This window comes from Neodiprion lecontei, chromosome 5 (genome assembly GCF_021901455.1).
Source record: "Neodiprion lecontei isolate iyNeoLeco1 chromosome 5, iyNeoLeco1.1, whole genome shotgun sequence".
Taxonomy (NCBI): domain Eukaryota; kingdom Metazoa; phylum Arthropoda; class Insecta; order Hymenoptera; family Diprionidae; genus Neodiprion; species Neodiprion lecontei.
Window position 1 is genome coordinate 8,139,848 of NC_060264.1, and position 25,842 is coordinate 8,165,689.

The 25,842-nt window shown below is 34.8% G+C and overlaps 3 protein-coding genes and 3 long non-coding RNA genes across 10 annotated transcripts; 3 read left to right on the forward strand and 3 right to left on the reverse strand.

Moving 5' to 3' along the window:
• Positions 1–1,006: 1,006 nt before the first annotated feature.
• LOC124294727 lies at positions 1,007–4,155 on the reverse strand. Its single transcript, XR_006904658.1, has 2 exons — positions 4,121–4,155; positions 1,007–3,959 (listed from the first exon to the last, which is right to left on the reverse strand). It is a non-coding gene; the product is annotated as an uncharacterized LOC124294727 (long non-coding RNA).
• A 4,198-nt stretch (positions 4,156–8,353) lies between these two features.
• Positions 8,354–9,406, forward strand: LOC124294730. Its single transcript, XR_006904662.1, has 3 exons — positions 8,354–8,370; positions 8,532–8,696; positions 9,135–9,406. It is a non-coding gene; the product is annotated as an uncharacterized LOC124294730 (long non-coding RNA).
• Positions 9,407–11,078: 1,672 nt separating this feature from the next.
• On the forward strand, positions 11,079–13,238 carry LOC107225122 (pentatricopeptide repeat-containing protein 2, mitochondrial). The gene is made up of 5 exons (XM_015665463.2): positions 11,079–11,287; positions 11,599–12,128; positions 12,290–12,589; positions 12,654–12,758; positions 12,961–13,238. The coding sequence occupies exons 1-5, from the start codon at positions 11,206–11,208 to the stop codon at positions 13,120–13,122; spliced, it is 1,179 nt and encodes a 392-aa protein (XP_015520949.1). The 5' UTR covers positions 11,079–11,205; the 3' UTR covers positions 13,123–13,238.
• Positions 11,977–20,244, reverse strand: LOC107225121 (tetratricopeptide repeat protein 37). Of its 4 annotated transcripts, none has more exons than XM_015665461.2 (14): positions 20,070–20,244; positions 19,498–19,831; positions 19,013–19,389; positions 18,499–18,914; positions 17,934–18,404; positions 17,668–17,822; positions 17,472–17,607; positions 17,034–17,401; positions 16,518–16,837; positions 16,136–16,432; positions 15,793–16,053; positions 15,125–15,508; positions 14,789–15,050; positions 11,977–13,544 (listed from the first exon to the last, which is right to left on the reverse strand). In XM_015665461.2, the coding sequence occupies exons 2-14, from the start codon at positions 19,821–19,823 to the stop codon at positions 13,385–13,387; spliced, it is 3,933 nt and encodes a 1,310-aa protein (XP_015520947.1). In that variant the 5' UTR covers positions 19,824–19,831; positions 20,070–20,244; the 3' UTR covers positions 11,977–13,384. The 4 variants fall into 4 exon arrangements, with proteins under 4 accessions (XP_015520947.1, XP_015520948.1, XP_046597388.1 ...); XM_015665462.2 differs by having other exon boundaries at positions 20,034–20,244; XM_046741432.1 differs by lacking the exons at positions 19,498–19,831; positions 20,070–20,244 and having other exon boundaries at positions 19,013–19,075; positions 19,158–19,284.
• A 297-nt stretch (positions 20,245–20,541) lies between these two features.
• On the forward strand, positions 20,542–23,475 carry LOC124294729. Of its 2 annotated transcripts, none has more exons than XR_006904661.1 (4): positions 20,542–21,009; positions 21,219–21,511; positions 22,011–22,160; positions 22,289–23,475. It is a non-coding gene; the product is annotated as an uncharacterized LOC124294729 (long non-coding RNA). The 2 variants fall into 2 exon arrangements; XR_006904660.1 differs by having other exon boundaries at positions 20,542–20,997.
• LOC107225127 (peptidyl-prolyl cis-trans isomerase 5) lies at positions 23,107–25,094 on the reverse strand. Its single transcript, XM_015665472.2, has 4 exons — positions 24,881–25,094; positions 24,265–24,472; positions 23,991–24,175; positions 23,107–23,476 (listed from the first exon to the last, which is right to left on the reverse strand). The coding sequence occupies exons 1-4, from the start codon at positions 24,971–24,973 to the stop codon at positions 23,342–23,344; spliced, it is 621 nt and encodes a 206-aa protein (XP_015520958.1). The 5' UTR covers positions 24,974–25,094; the 3' UTR covers positions 23,107–23,341.
• Positions 25,095–25,842: the final 748 nt, after the last annotated feature.

Consider the following 25,842-nt stretch of genomic DNA (forward strand, 5'->3'; position numbering starts at 1 on the left):
TACACAGGGTGCCTCTCGGCCAAAGTTACCGGGTGGAGAGTGACGCCTCATTGTTCACCTCCACCGGCTTTTGTACAGGCAGTAGCTAGTTGTCGTCCAAGTACCTTATTAGCTTGCGCCGAAGCGCGAAATAAAGAATTTACAAAAAAGAATTAGTTAAAAGTAGTTATTGCCTATTTTGTATCGAGTTCGGTTGGAGTACCCTGCTGAGGACGCGTAAACTAAAAATAATAGCGGTTGTGTGCCCTTGTGACGGGCCACTCTGAAACGCCACGTTACATGCCATAATGCATTTTCAAAAAATTAATTAATCAATTTAGTTCACAAAGTTTGTAGGCGCTCTTACGAATCGAATGCAAAAAACCGCATTAAAATCCGTCTTACTGCTCAAAAAATCGACAGTTGGGCCGTTTTTAGTGCTTTATTTCCTCGACTACTGTATGCACCTAAAAGTGCGTTCGGCAGAAAATTTTTATCTCGGCGCAGAGACTCAGCAAGGCACGAATATTGAAATTACAATAGCAAGAAATCTAGGATCTTAATGTTGATACATGATTAATACTAAACTTTGCAAAATTAACTGTTGTTTTTACTTCAATCATGGCAAGAATTAATGCATCGTCCTGCGAGGCCACGTATGAACGAAAAGAGGGGAACGAGATGGTGTAATTAAATTTGAGTCAAATGTTGATTGAAACAGTCCATATTTATTTAGCTAATGTTATAAACTTTTGTATTGCTTTAACTTACAGTTTATTTCCGAACGTACCTGCTAATGTTAAAACTAATTTTATTTTATAGAATATTTACAATACGTACAAACAATATGAATATGTACAAACAGCCTTGCTTGGCTTAAGAAGAGCCCTGGACAGTAGCTTATTTATCCTTTTTTTCCCCTTATTACCTTGGACTATAAAAAAGGTCGAAAGAAAATAAATAAGGTTAAAATTTTTACGTAGCATACATTTTGTGCACCTAAACGGGTTGTTTTTTAATCTGTTTAATGACTGTGTAAATTTTATTGTTTTGTTTCTCCCTCTTCGAGTATGGTGCCACTATATATGTATACTTAAGAATTAATCGGACATGAACTTCAGAAATTTTTAATAATTTTCTTTTTGTTAGGTAGACTATTTATTTTCTCGCATACAGGGAAAGGGATATTATTAGTTTTCGTGGAATAGAAAGTAATGGCTCGGGTGGAAATAACGGATTCTATCAGTAATTGATCGTTTTGTAGTTTAGGTATTTGAAAAGAATGAACTAAGTTGTAATAAATATTGATTGCACACACCAGTAAGACTGATTGAAGACTGATGCAAAGAATTATGTTGATGTTGTCCAAAAAGAGAATCGAAAATATATAACGATATTGATAGTCTACTGCCCTAGAGAATTTCTCTAGGCTAATCTTTTTGATCTGCTTTAGGGGTAATTTCATTTGGTTGAATGTAACTAATCTAGTTTGACTCCAAAAACTATGTCTGTGTATATATTATAATACACACACATAAATATGTGTACAGTCAAAGTATGACTGCAGAGTGAAAAGTGGTAATTAAAAATATATGTTAAAAGGGTTAAAAGTATGTTCTGAAATGAGTTTGTGCTATCTTTTTCTCAAACTTTGAATACTAACAATACCACCGATTGCTTAATAATTTTATAGCTGTAAACTTGTGTTAAAGATATTTACATTTTGAAACATTAACAATATTTCCAAGCTATGGGAAAAAAGTTTTAGAGAATTTAATGTAGTCTCAGAGGGTAGAGAATAGCATTTTAAATTATTTAAACGATTATACGTAACCTAAATCAACTATGAGATGATTAAGTATGTTAAGTTTTAGGTGAAAGTTTGATAATATATAATACAGGATGTGCTGTATAAGCGAACTATAATGGTTCTTTCAAAATTTCGTAATTGCAGGATAAAGTTGGGACGAAAATTGTTGATTTGATTACGTTTCTTATAAATACAAGGAAACAACGGTTGCTTCCGAAATGCTGAAAAGGAAGTTAAATTGACTAACAGGAACTATAGAACTCGGTATCCTTGTAATTGGAATTCGGTTTTGGATTTTGGTGTAAAAATAGGATCATTCGGCACAAATCATACTCAATTAGGAAGTACCCAGAATTTAGTACAAAAAAGCAATACCTCAGTCTACTTTCAAAATAATACAAATTTATTCTCTAAACGAGTATTAATGAAGTAGTACTTAATGTTTATCAATCTGTATTTATCTATGCTAAAAGTATAAGATTTTGTTTGAATTTTTACCGTAAAATACGAATATATGCGTGTTTCAATTAATGACATGACTATTGAAATATGTAGTGATATGTGTGTCTGTGTAGAAGTCATAAGTATATCTTAATTTACGTTCGATTCAGAGTTAAGAAAAATTTCATAACACGAGATAATAATATTTATTGGAATAAAAATTATAAATTCGAACTATTAATTTTTGTTCCATTACTTCCAACAATTTTATACAGCTATTGTAACCAATTCAAACTCGAGTCAAACATTGCTTTGGTACGGCAATCGTTATAGTTTTTCCTTCTTTAGAACAGACTTCTCAATGCTAACGTATAAAATTTTATTGACATTTATAATTACCATGTACAAATAATTTATAAAATTAAAAATGGTGTAATAGATTTTTGCCAATTTTATCTTTCACTCTGTTCTATTTACTTTACTTGACAAAGCAACATGTGCAATAGACATTAAACTATACAGATAGGCCATTAAAACTGAACTAATGTTTGTTGGGAATGAACGAAAAATGTAATTTAAGACCACGTGTATCGCAGTTTGAATAAGCTTAAGTTGTAAAAGTCAGTTATTTCTTGATTTGTATTTGTATAATAATAATTGGTATTTTTGCGTGTTTGTTTTCCTTTTCGAAATATCAATTTAATATTTTTAATGGATCAATACATGGATGAAGGAATGTAATTTTTGTTGATGGGCACGAATGGAGATTATGAAAGGTTTTACACTTGCCACTTCATCATTCTACAACGATTCGCAAATGCTGTATGTCAAGATATTCCTACAGTATTAGATCAATATACCAACTGAACACAAGTGTACAACAATGAGAATAGGTAAAATCATTGTATAAGACTAATTTAAATGCGGTGTAGAAAAATAGATTGTAATTGAAAATTTAGATATGATGAAATGGTATATAACGCTATAGTGTATTCTGCATATATTATATAAACAATATAAATGTTTCTTAATTTTTCGCTCCATCATAGTGAAGCTAATCTAGTCAGGGAAAAAAGCGTGAGATGAAACAATGCAAGTTAATTTATTTGCCAAGTACAAACTATATAATTATTGTTGATGAAGCAAGTCTTATAAAAATGTGAATTTTTATTTTATTGATGGTTCTGCTTTAGCGCACAGAAAAAGACACGATTCTAAATCAAGTGAAAGTTGTGATTATTCTAATAAATAATATATATCTTCAAGCAATATTTCTTGCACGGACAAAACGAAAAGGAATATTTTTATGCTATTTGTCTCGAGTTTGGTATTTGATTTTTAACAATAACAATATATATTCATTCGAATTTTAAACAATTCAGATGAAGCTGTGAGTTACCGATTTATAATATTACTGAAACTTATAACAATAATTTATGCTAATATTAATATGAAACCTAAGATTCGTGGAGAATTTTGATGTCAAGTATATCATCCATATTACGATGTATAAAATATGAAAAATAAAGTTCCTAATTTCTTTGAAATATTGTTTACGACCTTCAAATTACCTATGCTGTATTCTATTTAATGTCTGATGAATAAGAATTCTCGATCTCGTATGTGATATATTATAGAGTCTTGGTGATCGGTCAATTAAGAAAACGTATTTTTAGTTAACGTTTCGACCCGGATATGGACCCTCCTCAGAACGATTTCTTTTTTCAAACTGTCAAAAATAACAAAAAGATTTTTGTAAAATAAATAATAGTACTAGAAGTAATCAGACTTAAATATTGTAGATGTAATACTCTTAAGAGCTATTATATATTGTTGATAGTAAGAACCTTATGATTAATTGAAATAAGGATGTTTTTGAGTGTTATTTACCTTTTGAATTAAGTAAGTGGACTAAGATGTAGTCGAATTCACAATTACAATTGGTGGAAACAGTGTTCTTTTGAGTGACGGTAGACAATGTCAATCTTCAAGTTATTTTATATGTGGGAGTTAATAGTTGGTAGTCATTAATTAAAAAGATTAAAGAACTATGTTTCTTCACAGTCAGTATGTCATTGTGTTAAAAGGTTATTGAAGAAGGTCTTTTTAGCAATGAAATTAATTCACAGGTGTCAATGAAGTGGAGGTAGGCTCTTCATAATTAAGTTCTACATGTCTAACGAAATATTGTTGGTTGAACCAATTGAGTCAAGAGGTGAATAACGACTGATGGGAGAAAACAATGTAATCCAGAGTGAAGGTGAACCTATTATAAACAATTATACAGAAAAACAATAAATATTTTGTAAGAAAAGTTATGTAGAAAGGACTGTAAATGGGGACAAAAAAAAAAAAAAATTTTTTGTATGTAGTTAAGGTTAAACAATATTTGTTGTGTGGGCGGAGATTAGAGGTTTGTAAATATTACTTAAATGTTCAACATCTTGTCTAAGATTAACAGAATTGGTATGACCTACAATGTTGCACATTTCTAATAACAGTCTTCTATAATAATTGTGTTCTTCACAAAGGATGTTTGTGTTGTCGTAATTAAAAGTGTGTTGTTTATCGATACTATGTTTCGTTAGAGCTGTGTGACGTTCTTCAATCTCATGTATGTTGCGTTGGTGTTCCCTAATTCTAGTGTTGAGATGTCGACCAGTTTGACCTATGTAGACTTGATTGCAGTCATTGCATGGTATTTTATACACGACATTAGATCGTTTGCCTATGGGGATCTTGTCTTTGCCTGTATCAAAAACTAGTTGTAAATCTTTTGAATTTTTTCCAACAAACTTGACATTATATTTGGCGAATAAGCGGTTAAGTGACTCAAAGAGGCCGGATACATATGGGATGGGGATATATGTAGTAGCGGGTCTATTGCTATCTTCAGCGGGAGCAGAGTCAATATTATTGTCAGGTATGTTGTTCATGTAGGTACGTCTCTTATTAATTTGTTGGTGTAATAGGCCATGAGGGTAATCATTCCATCTTAGTACATTGTATATGAGCGACAGGTTTTTTTCCTGGAACTCTGTACTAGCTAGTTTGATAGCTCTGTCAACTAGGTTAAAGATGGTGCCTATTTTGAAGGACAAAGGATGGTGAGAGTTAAAATTCAGGTATCTTTGTGACCAAGGTTTTTTTGTGAAACCAATCTGTCTTGATATTATTATTGTTGTGTATCAACAATACGTCTAAGAAACTGATGGCGTTATTTTCTTCTGTTTCGATAGTAAATTGTCATCTAGGATGGTACCCGTTAAAAATATTAAGAGTGTGATGTATTTTTTCATCTGGAACGGCAGTAAGAATATCATCCACGTATCGAAAATAGAACGGTAAATCAAAACCAAGATCGTTAATGCAAGACGTTTCCAAGTCTTCCATGACGAGGTCTGACAGGATTGGGGAGAGAGGAGATCCCATAGGCAAACCAAACTGTTATGCATAAGTATCGTTATTAAATTTACGGATTTAAAAATTGCGGAGTCAAAACATATTTTTAAGGCTTTTCCAAGTTCACTAAGGGGAATTGGGATCTTATTTTCCAAAGAAGCCCACCGGTTGTTTATTGCACGCAATGCGAGATCTGTAGGAACGTTGGTAAAGAGTGAAATTACATCTAAAGATATTAACGTGTAATTGTCCGGGATAATCAATGTTTTAATTTTATCAACTAAGAAAAAGCTATCCTTAACTCTCGAGATGGGAGGTGTGATATTGGTGGTGAGCCATGAATTGATAGTTTTGGCTAAGGTATAGGTCGGGCTATTGACAAATGAGATTGTTATTCTTAAAGGGACATCCTCTTTGTGAATTTTTGGAAGCCCATATGCGCGTGGAGGGACACTATTGTACGTAGAAATGCTTCTATGTAGATTTTTGGTTATAAGTTTAGAGGTAAACGAATTAAAAGTGAGCTTATTCACCCTAGTTTGTAGGGACCTTTGTCAGCTTTTTTTTTGATTAGGTAATACGTCGGTTGCTATGTATAGAGACACGTATAATAAAAAAATGAGACAGCAGCTTTCTGACACCAGTACTTATAGAATTACTAGATATGATTTGTGTAACTCCCTACAAACTAGGGTGAATAAGCTCACTTTTAATTGGTTTACCTCTAAACTTATAACCAAAAATCTACATAGAAGCATTTCTACGTACAATAGTGTCCCTCCACGCGCATATGGGCTTCCAAAAATTCACAAAGAGGATGTCCCTTTAAGAATAACAGTCTCATTTGTCAATAGCCCGACCTATACCTTAGCCAAAACTATCAATTCATGGCTCACCACCAATATCACACCTCCCATCTCGAGAGTTAAGGATAGCTTTTTCTTAGTTGATAAAATTAAAACATTGATTATCCCGGACAATTACACGTTAATATCTTTAGATGTAATTTCACTCTTTACCAACGTTCCTACAGATCTCGCATTGCGTGCAATAAACAACCGGTGGGCTTCTTTGGAAAATAAGATCCCAATTCCCCTTAGTGAACTTGAAAAAGCCTTAAAAATATGTTTTGACTCCGCAATTTTTAAATCCGTAAATTTAATAACGATACTTATGCACAACAGTTTGGTTTGCCTATGGGATCTCCTCTCTCCCCAATCCTGTCAGACCTCGTCATGGAAGACTTGGAAACGTCTTGCATTAACGATCTTGGTTTTGATTTACCGTTCTATTTTCGATACGTGGATGATATTCTTACTGCCGTTCCAGATGAAAAAATACATCACACTCTTAATATTTTTAACGGGTACCATCCTAGATTACAATTTACTATCGAAACAGAAGAAAATAACGCCATCAGTTTCTTAGACGTATTGTTGATACACAACAATAATAATATCAAGACAGATTGGTTTCACAAAAAAACCTTGGTCACAAAGATACCTGAATTTTAACTCTCACCATCCTTTGTCCTTCAAAATAGGCACCATCTTTAACCTAGTTGACAGAGCTATCAAACTAGCTAGTACAGAGTTCCAGGAAAAAAACCTGTCGCTCATATACAATGTACTAAGATGGAATGATTACCCTCATGGCCTATTACACAAACAAATTAATAAGAGACGCACCTACATCAACAACATACCTGACAATAATATTGACTCTGCTCCCGCTGAAGATAGCAATAGACCCGCTACTACATATATCCCCATCCCATATGTATCCGGCCTCTTTGAGTCACTTAACCGCTTATTCGCCAAATATAATGTCAAGTTTGTTGGAAAAAATTCAAAAGATTTACAACTAGTTTTTGATACAGGCAAAGACAAGATCCCCATAGGCAAACGATCTAATGTCGTGTATAAAATACCATGCAATGACTGCAATCAAGTCTACATAGGTCAAACTGGTCGACATCTCAACACTAGAATTAGGGAACACCAACGCAACATACATGAGATTGAAGAACGTCACACAGCTCTAACGAAACATAGTATCGATAAACAACACACTTTTAATTACGACAACACAAACATCCTTTGTGAAGAACACAATTATTATAGAAGACTGTTATTAGAAATGTGCAACATTGTAGGTCATACCAATTCTGTTAATCTTAGACAAGATGTTGAACATTTAAGTAATATTTACAAACCTCTAATCTCCGCCCACACAACAAATATTGTTTAACCTTAACTACATACAAAAAATTTTTTTTTTTTTTTGTCCCCATTTACAGTCCTTTCTACATAACTTTTCTTACAAAATATTTATTGTTTTTCTGTATAATTGTTTATAATAGGTTCACCTTCACTCTGGATTACATTGTTTTCTCCCATCAGTCGTTATTCACCTCTTGACTCAATTGGTTCAACCAACAATATTTCGTTAGACATGTAGAACTTAATTATGAAGAGCCTACCTCCACTTCATTGACACCTGTGAATTAATTTCATTGCTAAAAAGACCTTCTTCAATAACCTTTTAACACAATGACATACTGACTGTGAAGAAACATAGTTCTTTAATCTTTTTAATTAATGACTACCAACTATTAACTCCCACATATAAAATAACTTGAAGATTGACATTGTCTACCGTCACTCAAAAGAACACTGTTTCCACCAATTGTAATTGTGAATTCGACTACATCTTAGTCCACTTACTTAATTCAAAAGGTAAATAACACTCAAAAACATCCTTATTTCAATTAATCATAAGGTTCTTACTATCAACAATATATAATAGCTCTTAAGAGTATTACATCTACAATATTTAAGTCTGATTACTTCTAGTACTATTATTTATTTTACAAAAATCTTTTTGTTATTTTTGACAGTTTGAAAAAAGAAATCGTTCTGAGGAGGGCCCATATCCGGGTCGAAACGTTAACTAAAAATACGTTTTCTTAATTGACCGATCACCAAGACTCTATAATATATTTTATTTAATGTCATTTAACACATGAAATATTCACAATTTAATGACATTAAAGTGGTGTCATGTAAGTATATAAAAGTCATCAAGGTGTTACACGTGAAATATGCAAATTAAAAAAATTCCGAATCCATCTAGTCGTTTCTCAGAAATTGAAAATGTATGTGTTTGATAAGACAATGAAATATTGATAGTGATAAATTGAGAACCCATCCAGCTCGGCATTTCATTTAAAATGTTTGCAAAATATTTTGTTAAAAATATTTTTACTACAGTTTGAACAGAACATCTTAATTGTGAAAGATATTTCAAGCATTCCAGCTGAACTCGACCTACCTCATCTATTCAGATTCAGTTCACAATTTTTTTCGGAATTCTTTTAGCCCAAAAGAGTACTTCGTATTTTGATTTTTGACTTGAAATGGTCGTAATGAATGCATGACATGAAAAAAAATCGGGTTAAATCAATCAAGACGTTCTTGAAAAATTAATTCTTTTATTTTAGGAGAAAAAAAATCATCCGTTGGAAGGTTCTAGATTTTTACAGCATTTATTTGTCAAACTTCGAACCGAACTGAGTACTTCATTTTAATGAAATTTTATTGTCAGACCTCTCGTTTTTGCGCTCCATCATAGTGAAGCTAATATAGTCAGGAAAAAAAGCGTGAGATGAAACAATGCAAGTTAATTTATTTGCCAAGTACAAACTATGTAATTATTGTTGATGAAGCAAGTCTTATAAAAATGTGACTTTTTATTTTATTGATGGTTCTGCTTCAGCGCACAGAAAAAGACACGATTGTAAATCAAGTGAAAGTTGTGATTATTGTAATAAATAATATATATCTTCAAGCAATAATTTCTTGCACGGACAAAACGAAAAGGAATATTTTTATGCTATTTGTCTCGAGTTTGGTATTTGATTTTTAACAATAACAATATATATTCATTCGAATTTTAAACAATTCAGATGAAGCTGTGAGTTACCGATTTATAATATTACTGAAACTCATAACAATAATTTATGCTAATATTAATATGAAACCCAAGATTCGTGGAGAATTTTGATGTCAAGTATATCATCCATATTACGATGTATAAAATATGAAAAATAAAGTTCCTAATTTCTTTGAAATATTGTTTACGACCTTCAAATTACCTATGCTGTATTCTATTTAATATGCTTTATTCAATGTCATTTAACACATGAAATGTTCACAATTTAATGACATTAAAGTAGTGTCATGTAAGTATATAAAAGTCATCAAGGTATTACACGTGAAATATGCAAATTAAAAAAATTCCGAATCCATCTAGTCGTTTCTCAGAAATTGAAAATGTATGTGTTTGATAAGACAATGAAATATTGATAGTGATAAATTGAGAATCCATCCAGCTCGGCATTTCATTTAAAATGTTTGCAAAATATTTTGTTAAAAATATTTTTAGTACAGTTTGAACAGAATATCTTAACTGTGAAAGATATTTCAAGCATTCCAGCTGAACTCGACCTACCCTACCTCATCTATTCAGATTCAGTTCACAATTTTTTTCGGAATTCTATTAGCCCAAAAGAGTACTTCGTATTTTGATTTTTGACTTGAAATGGTCGTAATGAATGCATGACATGAAAAAAAATCGGGTTAAATCAATCAAGACATTCTTGAAAAATTAATTCTTTTATTTTAGGAGAAAAAAAATCATCCGTTGGAAGGTTCTAGATTTTTACAGCATTTATTTGTCAAACTTCGAACCGAACTGAGTACTTCATTTTAATGAAATTTTATTGTCAGACCTCTCGTTTTTGCGCTACGTCTTCTTCAAAGATATCATTAAAAAAAAAAAAAAACTGAATTTCAAAGAACAACCATAACTCTAAACCCTTTGATTTAAAAAACTGAAAAAAATGTAAAGTATTCTTGTGGGCCAACAGAATTCCGAAAAAAGTTCAGAATTGTATCTGAACAACCGAGTTCAAGCGTAGGTCGAGTTCAGTCGGAATGCCCCGCTTACATATTCCAGAATTATCACATTCGAATAAGAGTCTGAAGTATTATAATTAAAACGTTGTTTGTTCTTCTCCGCGATTGTGTGCCTAAAATATAGAGAAAATAATGAAATATCAAATATTTCAGTTCGCCCATTCGGCTTATTGTTAGGCCAGCTTGGCGCTAACTTCACATCGCGAAATACGATGCTCCAACTATGTTCAACAAACCATTCTACGTTAATTCTATCATCAACTGTCTAAAAAGAGTCACTACGTAACCGAATGGATCTACTACAAATAGCGGTTAAATGGGGGAATCCAAGGGAGAGGAGGCAAAGGAGAGAAGAATAGACGAACATTTTACTTGCACATAATTTGAAAGACCGGAAGTTAACGCCCGGACTGAGCGTGCATACAATCGAAGACTGTGACATCGAATGTCGTAAGTCGTTGTCAACACTCGAGATAGCAGCAGTCTTTCCGTCGTCCATATTCTAACCGTGATCTAACTGCGGAGCTGTATGGAAGCAGCTAACGAATTTATTTGTGAATTAATTGAGAAATTGATAATTTTCACCATTTAATCATGGCTCGTAATTTTCAAAGTTTATTGAGAACTACTTTAAATGTGTTCAACAAGAGTATTACACAAAATATTTGTGTCAGTGGTAAGCACTATTTTCACTACAACCTTAACTTACAATAACGCTGTTAATTTTCCGATGAAAACCGACGATTGAAAAAAAGGTTCAATAATAAATTTTATATTCGCTGAGGAATATAAAATATTTTTATATATGCACTCAAACCCCACATCAAGCTTAAATTTCGTTGTTGTTATCTATTTAACGATCTAGACCTAACTTCCGCCGGTCGAATGCCGGGTTTTCGTTGGGAAATTTTTCTTACTTGTATTTTTTCTGTATACTTACGTTTAAATTAGAAAACGCATTGGTAATTTTATGAATTTGGATTTAAGGTACAAGAACACTGTACGCAGCTACAGTGTTAGGATTGGACAGTTATCAAAAACAACGTGAGAATGTTGAGCAGCAATTTCTTAGCATGAGCGATAAATTCCGTGAGAAAATGGTATCCTTTGTTGATGGGGAGTCGAAGAACATGGTATTCACAGAAGATCTGAAGAATATGTTACATTTAGCAAACGATAATCCGACTGACTTGGAACTGCTTTCGAAAATGTTAATCAAATTTAACAAACAGAATAAGGAATTGAGATTTGGCTCATTTGTATTTGGACCCGTCGTTATGCGTACTTATTATTACTTAGACAAAACCGATGAAGCGTTGGCTGCCTTCAATAATCCTGAATTGGAAGGATTTTTCAATCAAGTAGTCAGCTGTCAGATCCTAATGGATTTGTTGTACAATCATGGAAGATATGCTGAAATCAGACAAGTATTTGATACTATTGAGTCCAAGAACATCCTGGGTACTAGTTTCCCAAAAGATGTTATCGTCTTAGTTTTTGCAGCGTGTTACAAAGAGGTAGGCAACTTTCATAGATGAGTCACTTGCTGTGTTCGATAGTATATTTTTGTCACAGAAGAACTTTGTCTTTTCAGAAAATTTATCCTTCACTAGTTCTACAATCGCAGTATCGATGCTCTGCATGTATCATTAACAGGTGTACTTTAATTTTGTTTCAGAACTCTACCGAGAGTTTCGAGTATGCTTTGAACTGTTATCAAAAATTAAAAATGAGGGGTAACCACTTAGTCCGTAGAGCTGCCACATTCTTTGCAGGACTTGCCTTGAAACAAGGAAGACCCGAAATCACAGCAGAGGTTATGTTTAATGAAAAACAATTCAATTATGTCTCGGTCAGACTCCTCAAGGTTGCAGCTCTGTCGGATCTTGACAGGCTCGACGATGTATTGCCAATACTGAGAAATTCCCTGAGTAATGACCGCATATCTCAGATCAAGCATCTTTACCCGATAGAAGTGGTACGTGATTATTGTATTTCTGATCTACTAGATACTTGACTCATCGTTGTATTTATTTATTTAGTTGGATAAAGTTGAGAAAGCCATAGAGAGAGCACAGTTAGACAAGAATGATCCCATGGTGACTGTAGTCAGGCAATTAAAGTCAAACGATCACATCGAACCAAAAGTGAGTAGACTTTAACTCTAGATTAAACCTATCTGATTAATATTCATTATGTTTTTGATAAAAAAAATTCCAATTTGGACGACAAATTGTGTTTAATAATATGTTGTATGTAAATCGTGCTGTTCAAGTCGTCAGATACTCTAATCTGTTAATTATGATTACGAATTTATAGCTAAATATTATTTTTCACATTTAATTGCAGACATTGGATGACGTTCTTTGTATGACAATAATTGGTCGCATTAAGGATCAAGGGCAGTACAAAACTCCTGCAAATTTCAGAACTAGAGCATATAACCCAAGTGAAAGAACACGTAGACCATACAACGAATATCAACGGACTGGTTTGAAAGACCTAGTTTAGAAGTGGAACGGAACTTGGAGCATAAAACATTACAATTCGTGTAATTAGTGACGACATAATATAAAAATCACAATCGAATGTAAACCTTATGCAATACAAGTCGTTAGTAACTCATAGTTTCTCTGTTTAGACCGTTAATACAGATTTATAGGATATCCAACGTACCAAAACTGGTGAAATCTTCCTTTACTTCAGGATATTTCCTTTAGTTGATTGCATACAGAAAAATTAAATTCATCGAATAGTTTTACCAATACACAACTTATCCTGATATTACGATTCGGTCAGCCATAAGACTAGCCTTTCTTTCGTTGTTTGATAACCATTGAGCCATGGGTCTGGTCATTGCAAAACGCCGTCGTATGATGGAAATTAACACCGTCATCCAATGAGCGCTTGGACTAGAATCTTTGAAATTCGATCTGAAATGGAGGGAAAATTTCTACATATAAGGTTTGTTATGTGTAGCAAATATTAGGTATATCAGGACTTCCAACGCCCGGAGTAAAGCAAAATAGTGGCATTAGTATCATCAATTACGAAAAATAGTTGCACAAATAGTGTCACCCCAGGCCATCTACAGTTACCTTTATTGAGAATAATTTATACTTTAAGGATCTAACAGGGTGGTAACAAACCGGTAAAACCGGGAATAGTCAGTGAATTTTGTCTATCGGGAAAAGTTAGGGAATTATGATGGACCATAGGGAAAAAGACACTTTTTTTATAAATCGTTTTCAAACTTCAGTTATGCTTAGTAAATTCAGTTAAGCTAACTTTCGGAAATGGTATCATTCAATTTCTAATTATTTGTGTGAAACGAAGGAATCCAAATTTATATATTCAAGGTGCACAACTTCTGGACCTTTTGGTTGTAAGATTTCCCCAACATTACCTAAGTTTTGTGGGAAAATGTCAGGAAATCCTGAATTATTTGACGGCAAAAATCAGGGAATTTTATTTGAGCAAAATTGTCACCACCCTATCTAACAATAATGTAATAAACCAACCTTTTTAAATTCAGAAATCAAATGAGAAAAATTAAAGTCGTGGTAAAGCGTAAAATATTTTTATAAAAAACTGATTCAATAATCATGAAATACTGAAGAAGTTATATACGATTTGTTCTATGTTAAGCGGGAGACTTTTATGACACGGGACTTAGAATTTTCCATAAATTTTTTTATTTAATCATTCTACGAAACGTGAATTGTTTAAGCAATTTCAAATTTTTTCTTCCAAGTTAATATTTTGGAAATTGCACGGGATAAGTTGAACAAAAAGCGGTTATGAATCAAAATTTCAAGTGGGTATATTTGGCTTGAAAGGCCTCAGCTGCGTATGATCTGTGTCATACCATGCCGCAGCACTTTTAAGTCAATCACTGTTTTAAAATAATTGAAGATATAAATATTTTAAAGAGTGTTTTTTCGATTTTTGAATTTTTATGCTAAACTTCAACATTGTTTAACTTCCAAAATATTCAAGTAAAGAAAAGTTGATTTGCAGATTCCATGGCATCAGTGAAACAATTGCAGAAGAATAGGAAACATCGAGGCCAACTTTTCATTTATTTCACATGCAGCTGTCACCGATGCTAGAAGCATGTGATTTTTTACCATGTGATACGACATCTTTTCACTTTTAAAGAAAAAATAATAATTACCGTGGAAGAAGTGCTGCAACCAATGTAGCCCAACTTTCCGCCATATAGGGAAATGAGTGTATTGTCTTTTCACTAGATTTCAATCCTTTATCACCCAGGCCTGAAACAAGATGACTAATCGATGAGGTACAGCTCACTTTTGCCACGGTATCTGTACAATTTTTTCGGCCCAAATATAGAGCCTTCTCTGCACTGTTACCAATGATTTTTGGCTCTGACTCAGGCAACAAACGCACCAATGATACCCATGATTCGACATCACCTAGCATTGAAACAAACATCCAACTAACAATCGTTCAAAAATTGTTAAAATTCGATCGCTAGGTATTTACTTACCAGGATGTCTGTGTGCAGCTTTACTCAATACTCTAATAGCAGTTTTACGGTCATCTTGAACAACATGCGCGTAAGCGGAGAGCAAAGTAATATGATTTCTGTGTTCTGGATGATCCTGATATGGCTTCAACTCCTTCAGAACCAAGGCAGTCAAGTTAATGTCTTGATGAAGTAATCCGAGTGCAGCTGCGGCAAGGAGTCCGGAAACGGTTGGCGGTTGAATTCGAATGCATTGGAAAAGTAGAGTCTTTGCATCATCAACGCCTTGAAACATGTAGGCCATAGCTGCCATCGCGCAAAGTACATGCGCCTTATCTGAGCCATCACCTGCTAGCCAATGCAAGGCTGCTTCGTAAGCACCATAAGATTCTTCGTATCTCTCGGCTACTTACAACAAGAAAATTGTTTTAGCAGCACTTAAGAGGAGGTGAAATGGGGATAATTTTTTTGTAATGGTGACCTATTCAACAGGTAACAGGAAACAATACTAGTTTTTCATTTCAAGTAAGTTACAACCAAAAATTGTAAATACTTCAATAGAAATGGTCACATGCCATGAGATTGCCTACTTTAATTACAAGCTCGAAATAGTATATTCGAGAATTGAGAAAACTGCAGAAAGAACAGACAAACTTTTCCTGTGATCGTATAGATTGAATGATGCATACCTTTGAATAACGAAAGAGCAAGCTGACAGTGGGAATTGAAATCAGCATTTTTTATACCCTGACAAAGTTGAACAGCTTCATCAAATTTATTGAGCTGTACTAAACTGCGCGATAAGTTAACACGCAAGGAGTCTTTCTCATTATCTTTGGTGGCTAATTTTAAAGCCAATGTAAATGCCCTGACTGCAGGGTTATACAATTTTTGGCGCTCTAGTAATAAACCATGAGCATTCAAGGCACAGGGATCATCAGGAACATGTTCTGTAAAAATTTAATTTATAATCTTATTCCATAATTACATAAATTCCTTAGAATAGCTAGTCAATAATAGTAATTGACTTACCGAGGTACCAATTTATCCCATCCATTGCCACAGATACCGCATGCATATTTTCAATTGTGTATATATAGAGAGGATCTTTTTTTGCTTCGGAGTTTAAAAGAGTTGTTAAAACCCAATGAGTGTAACCCAATGCAGCCTGATTGTGATACCCTAACTGCGTAGTGTGCCTGAACAGATCCATAGCTTCTTTTCTAGTCATTTTCTCAGCAATTAGAGCCTGACCTATCCAACTATTGTTATACCCAGGATCAACTCGTTGAGCTCGTGAAAATGCTTCGTTTGCCCTATAAGGATCACCTTGGAGATAAGGGAATAGAAATAGCGAGTTTTTAAAATTGAAATATTTTTTGGTTAACTGGTGTCAAACACGAAAAATATATACCCAAATGTAGATACAGAGTTCCCAAGTTACTCCAAGCTACAGGGTTTTGCGATTCCATGTCAATCGCCATCACGTAACAATGCTGTGAAAGGGCGTAATTCTTAATTTCATGTGTCATGCAGATCACACCCAATAGATTCCAATGCATCCAAGAAGATGGTGCTATTTTTATAGCTTGCTTAGCAGCTGCTGCAGCTTTATTAGCCACGTCATGGCGATCGGAGACTGAATTCATTTTCAACTGTGATAAATAACAGGATGCCAAATCATGCCAAAGTAATGCAGAAACTGGTGATAAACTTAATGCACGGCAGTATGACCTAGAAACAAGGTGATATTGTAAATATTTACAAAATCCTTTCATAGTTTAAGACTTCAAATAGCTCTCTGTATTATAAAAATATGTCACATAGATGCCATGAAAACGGTGGTAAAGGCAGAGATTATATTATGAAGACTATTTATCTCACGGAAATTCCAAGTCTCTTTACTTAAAATTAGAAAATTGATTATTACTTTATGGACAATGAGAATATATCAGCTCTTTCAATTGTTACATGCTGTTCTTGAGTTTGAGATTTGACTAGGCCAGCAGTAATTTTCATGAAGCAATACTTCTTTGGTAAAGTTGCTATTTGGTAACAAGCATCACCCAATAGTTTCCAAATGCAAGAAATCCCACTATTTTCTGTGATAGCTGTAGTCAAGTAGTCAGCAGCTAGTTCTGCATTTTCTCTTGATCGACCCAGCAGTTGTTTACAAGCATATTCTTTAGACAAGCCAAGTAATGTTTCTGCTAGTCCTTTTAATGCTGGGATATAGCTCTGTTCAGACAGTAAGACTTGCTCGAAATCTTTTTTGGCTTCTATAAATTGACTCAGTATCTAAAAGAGTATATTGGTTGAAACTGGTGCAAAAATCGTATAGCTCGAAGAATTAACTCGTGATAACTACCAGTTTAATGTTAGCTATTTGTATCATGGGATATAAAGATCCAGGAATCAGTTCCAAGGCACGGTGGTATGATTTGAGTGCTGATGTATGAGCTCCTCTTTCTAAGTATGCATCAGCCAAAATCTCCCAGCAATGGCTGTAGAAAAATAAAATGAACCAGATACTCATATCCGTGATCACAATGTTTCTAACTTACTTGTCATTCGGATTGCTTCTTATAACATTACGCAATGAGTTTATTGCCTGCTCAGGTTCTCCCTGGTCTAAATAATGCAAGCCCAATTGAAGCCAAGCCCACTTAGGTCCCCCTCCGTACATTGTTACACGCTGCAGCAACTGCATGTTTGCTTCCTATAGAACATATAAAAACATTCTGTTATACATGCATCTCAATACCTGATACGATTTCAGAAGAAAGTTCAGCTTGCTTTGGTGATGTGTTGTTCATAGGAATATACTTACATTGTTTTTCAAGAGCCTGAAAGCTGTACTAAGACCGATTCCTGCTTCTTCAGAGGCTGGATTGATTTGCAAGGCTTTTTGATAACATTTTCGACACCGTTCCAAGTCTTTGCCATATCGTTGATAGTAGTGACCCAAATAAACCAAGCACTCCCAGTTGTAAGGATCGGCATGAATGCCTTTCAGAAATGCCATTTGGCTGTGATTGTAGTCACCCATTTCCCAATGAATTTTTCCCAGCACCAACCACGCTTCAGAGTTCTCTAAAGCCGAGCCAAGAACATCTGCAGCTTCATCTAATTTTTTTTGGTTTTTTAAGGCAATCGCCTTAAGGACGGTAGCTTCGACTTTTGTTTCCGAGTAATTTTCAAGTTCCTTCAACAAGTCATTTGCCTTTGGATCCTCAAGTTGAACACGCACACGTGCCAATATTAATTTAAATTTGTGCGAAGACGAATCTCTGCTGATTCTCTGGCAAGTGAATATTTACAAATTTTCAATTAATCCCTGATTTGCCGAATACAAAAAGCTGACATTGTTAAAATTTGACTAAGTCAAAACTCACATCTTCAATCATTTCCATAGAAATAGTCGAGTCTTTTGAATTTGCAGTTCGACTTATTGCCTCGAACATAGCAAGTTGTATCTTCAGCTCTATCTTGCTTGGAGTGTCAGGTTTTATTAATTGGTTAGCGCGGGCAGCTGCCCTTTTAGCTTCCTCAAAACAATAGAGTTTTAAATTAACTTCCGCTAAAGCCACCCACGGGTGCAACCAGTTTGGTTTAAGAAAAACGACGTGATTTAAAGTGTCCCTTGCCTCAATGAAATTAGCACTTTGGTATAAATTTACTGCTTTAGCCATCGCTGCCATACTTGAATCGGCGTTCAGAACTTGCAGTGTTTCATAAAATGGTGTTATTTCTATACCATTGCATGAACCATTTAAAATACTTTTTTCTGAATACACTCGACAAATCCATTCTGAGAATAAAGAGTGCAATTAAAGTAAAGAAAATTACAGCAGAGGTGAAAAGTTGTAAATAAAGTTTATCAATACGAACAGTTCTCTATGCACCTACCCAACGGATATGTGTCATCAGAAAACTCTTTGTGCATCCTAGCAGCTTCTGTAAGTAAAGCATCTAATTTTCCAATATTATACAGAATTTTCAAATATTTTCTGTAATATTCTTGCCTATTAGTTACATTGACATCTTTGCACACCTTTGCAAGTGTATCTTCTAACAGAGTAGAATATTCCTTTAAATCTTTTGGATACTGAGTTAAAATCTTCGCCAAGCTAGAACTGATTATTCTTACTTTATCTTCGCTCAACATTTCTCTTTCTTTAAGCTGGTTAAAAGTTGATATAACTTGTCCCAAGGCTGTATCATCTTGTATTTGTAATACAAGATCCACAATTTTGTCGATTGTGTAAGAAAACTTTGCAGAATCACTAAAAATAATTGAGTAAATAAGTTTTGTGCAATTAACTCTTATTAAACACAAAATTAAGGTAGTTCTGAATTTTGCTCAGATTTGAAAAATTGTTAATAAAAATTACCTATCGACCTGCAACAGTTTGCTGTGAGCTGTGATCAGTTCCAGCAGCGCAGAATGGTTACTTGGTTCTCGCTCGTAAAATGCAACTAAACCTTGCCAGGCCAAAATGTTATTGGGCTGAAGTTCTGATGCCTTTTTGAGAGCTAACGGAGCTTGAGATCTCAGTTCTTCTACTTCCTGCATAGCGGCCCCAAGCAGGACTAGTGCTACGTAATTCTGTTTATCCTCCTTAAGGATGGTTTTACATCTTTTTATAGCTTCCTTGAATTCTTTTTGCTTGATCAATTCCCGAGCCTCTTTCAATCCCAATTTCATAACTTTCGACATATTGATGTCTGAAAAAATTGGTGAGATTCTGAGCTTGACTAAATAATCATTATGAACTTGATTAATTGAAAGATTTGTGAATTTCTCACAAATTTTCTTAGACAACTTCAAACAAGGAAAGGTAAAAGAACGGATAATATCTTGTAGAAGCAATTGCAGTAGTGTTTATATTTATGTGATCGGATATCTTTAATTTATTGTGGTACATACCCGCGCTTATTTACAAGAATATTCGAATTTACATACATGCGGTAGTCTTCAATGAGAATTTTTGCAGTTCTGTTCAACGAGATATTTTATTCCGGTTCCATCATTCTTGTTTAAAGACTGATCTGTTTTTGAAACTTGATTTTATATCAAGACATAACCACAAGTCCGCAATAATCCATACGTTAGAACACGGCCTTACACAGCCCCCTGACACTCACCACCACTCACCATTGCTCGTATACAAGGGGCGTGTTCGTAAATTGACCGAAAGTACTGTCAGTACTGAAAATGGTATAGTCCAAATTACGTATACTGTAGATTTTCAGTACTGACAGTACGGTCAGTCGATTTCCGAACACGCCCTAAAAAATTGTACGCGTTTTGTCTCCGTTATTTAGTTCCTCTACGTGGCGCTAGTAGACTTCTGACACGCTCGCTGCCCTCGCTGACCCCGCGTAAGCTTGTCAGACTGCTACTAGCGCCACTAGTGGTGGAGATTGGCGGCAGAATCGAGGGACATTTTGCGAACCACTTGTAGCAGCGTGCGTCAGGGGGCTGGTCTTACACACAGGTCGGGGAACTCTGGCGGTGGGACTGGGGGTAGGCTGTGCGAGAGAGATGGAAATAGGTTGTTGACCGTCTGTGGTTTTGAAATTCCTTTCCGTCTCTTTCGCACAGCCTGAATCCCTCGATAGCAGCGACACTCGTGGTCACTAGGCGAAACGGCCGGTGCTTCAATAAGAGGACACCCCCACCACTGAAATTTTCAGCGAGTTTCAAGACCCGTATATAAGATCGTGCGTCAGAGTCACGGGTCAGAGTGTCAAATTCGTCGGCTGATGAAGATAGAAATTCTCATTGGAGCACCCAAGGGGGGGGGGGGGGGGGCAACGGCAGCGGCCTATACTTACCGACTCACTAATGAGCGGCTCGCCAAAAATTTCCCTTAAGAAACAATTATACGGTACGTTGTACGGTATGTATATGTATATGTACGTACATACATACTTAAATTCTCCACAAATTCGGCGATTTTTGGAAATTCGCGAAACATCTAGCGGCTTCCGAAATGCGTTTCTGTTTGTTTAGATTTTCTCGAGAACCATGTGAATAATAAAAGCTGGAGAGCAATTAAGAACAATTTCAAAACAATTATTAGGTGTAAAAATTTTCAATAAATTGTAGGGTCGTAGGCCAACTTCTCGTAGGTCGATGTACACGTAGGTATTCAACCGGCTATCTTGGGCAATCTTCAATCATCCTCTTTGTGGGCAACGTTACAGACAATAATAGTCTGGAGTACAACAGCGCACCCGTGATCAAAAGCATTAGATATATTGACCCTTTGCTCCCTTTATATTTTCCCGCTCTTTCTGATCGAACCACGATCTCGCCAGAAAAAATATCTGGATTACTCCAGGAATATAAGCTCCATGAACACGACCGGTTAAAAAGTTGCGCTACACGTGGACATATAGGTAATTGAATACAAAGCCGGCATCTGTCAGCAGTGTCGTTGATGTGCGCTTTTGACCGTTGATACGAATCATAACGCTTTCGAATTTGGGAATTTCGAATGAAAGTACTTTTAATGTCGAATTTTATTACAAAAACCAGTTGCTTTGCGAAACTTCAATGTCGAAAGTATTTCCGTTAGAAATTCTTAAATTTGAAGGCGTTATGATGGAAAAGGTCCGTTTGAACGTCACCCGATAGGACACCAGCATTATTGGGCAACAAAAAAATCGGAAGCTGTATTGGACACGAGATTTATCGGACACAGCCCGATTGGACACTAACTGAGCCTTCAATTAATATTGTAACATATAATGAAGTTTTCAAGTTTCACTGCGCCATTGACGCGATAATGTGATACCTTTCAGTTCTGAAAAAATCGAACGTGTACTAAAATATTAATTTTATTGTATTGATCATATTAATTTCCTTTTCAGATTAACGCACTAGTTTTTTTTCTAGTACATACAATGAAGAGGATAAGATAATTTATGCTAACGGAATATTGACTTGAATACAATTCTCAGTAGATAATTGTTATTGATTGAAACAATCTTTCCGAAGACCATTGAAGCTTTATGATGTTAGGGTTCAACACCTTATGTTTTCAGTGTATGTTTTTCATTTTTTATTTTGCTATTCGTGCCTTTGTCTACTTCACCTAATCAGTACATTTTTGTCTTTTTCAGAAAATTTAATTTCTCTTTTACCTATTTCAGCTAATAATTTTTTTCTTACAGGTTGTTGAAGTTAGTTTTTTCACTACACTGAAAGGAAGAAAGTGTCCAGCCCGAGAACACATATGTTTTATTATTTATTCTCTCTGCCAGTGCATTGATAAATAATGGTGTTCGTTTTCCGAAATTGTTAAATCGGGGCCCACATTATTTGACAAGTACATGCATTTTTTATATCTCTTCATACAATAGATTAATGTTCAGTAACTCCATGTGCTTAGATCCTCATTTGACACAGATTGTATTAATTGTTGCGGATGTTAGAAATTTACTAAAAAATACTAGTTAACCATTAACAATCGATTTTTATTAAAATTTATTTTCCATATTATAAATCGGGTAGAATATTTATTGGTAAATCAAAAAACAGGGTGACGCGGTATGAAGATGTTTTTTAGAATTCCAAAAAACCACTGCAATAGCAATTTACTATTATCAATATACTCTGAATTGTCCACTGTTTTCGTGATGCTAAATACGGATCGGGTACCTACATGCGTATGGAGTCGAAAATTACTTCGAACAGTTTATTTTGGATGAGTGTTATTTCCGTAGTAACGGCTGCGATTATTTATTGCATATCTTTTCTAAAAAGTTTTTTAACATGCTGACCTTTCACGCGATTGCTTGAAGATACCGTATTTTTTCTACATACAACAATGCACGCTTAACACTGTAATCTTCAGCTGTTTATATGCCTTTACCTTCAAATGGAGAGCTTACAGAAGCGTTGAAAAAAATATGCGCGATTGCAAGCGAAGAAAGAATTTTAGAATGTAGACAATAAGACGAGGGTATTTACAAATAATGGTGGCAACAAATTTTACAAAATTTTAACAAATTTATTCATCGACATGACGTAAAAATGTAGTTATAGATTGAGAAAATTGTTAGCCTATTTCATTGTTCGGTGACCAATTGTAGCACACAGGTAATAAAACTTGGTCATTTCAACGACGCTACAATGGCATTTCTAATCATAAATGATTTATGCATCAGGCCTCAGTAGACGTGTTGAGCTTGGGACATTTATTACACCAGTTAGTAGCTCAAGGTTTAATCAGTTGCATCCTCTTTAGCAACTGCAAACGGCTCTTCGATAGTTTCAGCACCAGAATCAGCTATCTTCACTTCCTTAGATGGCTTGTCACGACTGTCCGTACTCAAGTTCTCGATTTTCCTCACGACATCCTGGACAGCAAAAAGTTGAATCAAACGATATTCACAAATTTTTTCTGTAACCGCATACGATATTCGAAATTTCTGTTACATTGATAGTTCTGAAGTATTTCGAAAATGTAATAACAATACACAAAAAGTTCCTACAACTTTCATTTGATTTTTCACATGGTATTTCATAAAGCGTTGTGTGAGTAAATAATGTGCATTGAATATGAGTAGTCTTCTGAACAAGTTGATCTAAGAACTTGAAAGTATATAGTCTTGCTAGATTGATTATTAGATTTGATTGACTGTTTCAAACGAGTTTATGGAATGTCTCGCTCATTAAAACAGACTGACCACACTTGTTCTTAATTCTATCAATTGTAATGATGAAAAGTTGATCATTTTGCTAAGAAGCCTTGGCCATCTACAGTTCATAATATTTCTCCAAGTGGCAAGTCTGAAGGAATCTATTGTATAAAAATTTATAAATAAAGTGATTAAGCTAAGTATTCTATAAAACAGAATAATATGAACTAACCATTCCCTTAATTACTTTTCCAAAAACGACATGTCTTCCATCGAGCCAAGGGGTTTGCTTGACGGTGATGAAGAATTGTGAGCCATTTGTGTCTTTGCCGGCATTGGCCATGGACAACCATCCAGCACCGTAATGCTTGAGCTTGAAGTTTTCATCAGCAAAACGTTCTCCGTAAATACTGCGTCCTATTTCAGCATCATGTAACAAATGAAAAGGGTAAATTTTGAAAAGAAGGTTGGCTATAATTCGAAGCTTTGAAGAATTTATTACGAACCGCCGGTTCCGTCTCCTTTTGTGAAGTCACCACCTTGGATCATGAAGTCACGGATTACCCTGTGGAATTTGCTTCCCTTGTAACCTTCTCCTTCAGGTTTTTTTGCAAGCTCGGCGAAGTTTGCTACGGTCTTTGGAACAGTTTTACCAAACAAACCAATCTCGATTCTTCCAGCTGGTTCACCGCCAATTTCTATGTCAAACCATACCTAAAACAATAGATATTCTTAATTAGCAATCACATAAACCTCAAGTAAAAATAGAATAATAAACAATTATGTGCGTTTCCGCAAGGAAATATTTTTTCACTGCTTCCATCAAAGTTGACGCCCGAAGGATATTATTCCGAAACTTGATGAATTAAAAAAAGAAAGAAGATTAAGAGCAAACAATCATTGGGCGTCTCTCTCGTTTTGTCTTTGTCATTATTTTTCTGTGCGGGCATGTGACGATTATAAAGAAAAATATTGAGAGTTGAAAAAAAAAGTGAAGCAATCTATTCGAATCTATTTATTTCGAAGGATCGTATCATCATTGTTATTTGGTAATGCATAGTTGTTGAACTTTTTTCTTTGTCTCCCCGTGCCGACATATTTCAACAAACTGGTATCCCTTACCTTATCTGTAACTTTGGGTCCTTTCGGGGTGTCGGCGGTACTCCCAGAACATGAAATCAGCCATACGAGGCCGAAGATTAGTAGGAGTTTCATTATTTATTAATGAGAATAACGAATCGAGATGTGAAGGAATGTCAGGACGGAGCGGCGGAGAACCGGGAGAACCGAGGACGAGGGATACCGACCTAAACTGACAACGGATCTTGACGCAGATCCGACAAAAGCAATAGGTGGTCTGCTCTGATTGGCTGAGCATTTGCCACGTATATTACAGGAGAGAGGTGCCGCTTTGAAACGAAGGCTTCTCTACTCTGGAGAAATATTTTTTAGTCGTGCTGCCGTATTTTCATCGATATACGTATGTATGTACGTGCATACGTACGTAAATACATACACACGGCAACTGATCACTGTTTTACGATGAGAATGAATAAATATTATGCGTCATTTAACAGTTTAAATCTCAGGCGAAGGTATCGAAGAGAACAAAAAACATGGTTTACCGTTTCTATTGAAGAAAAAAAAATGTACAAAATGATCAATTTCTATATTACGTCTGAACTATCGACTATATACGACGCTTCATAGTCTAGCAGCTCAACCAACTTATAAATATTTTTGATAGTCAACGCACTGTGTAGTCAAGTCATCTTAAATTCCAAAAACCTTCATATATGAATTACCTTCATGTATTCTCGGTACACAAATGAGTTATTTTTATCCCTATATTTTCGTAAAGACTTGACTATTTGGAGCAAAAAACGTTCGTAGTATGGTTCCAGTATGTCTTCTGTTGTTTGACACATATCTTTAGTAAATTTAATCCGATAATGAATTAATAAATTCCGATGTCCATTTTTCAAAGATCAAGTTCGAGGACGAGAGGTAAAGATAATGGCAAAGAAAAGAAACTCTTTTTATGTAACCCTATCCTGATTTACGCGTTTTTCCATGCGTGTTTT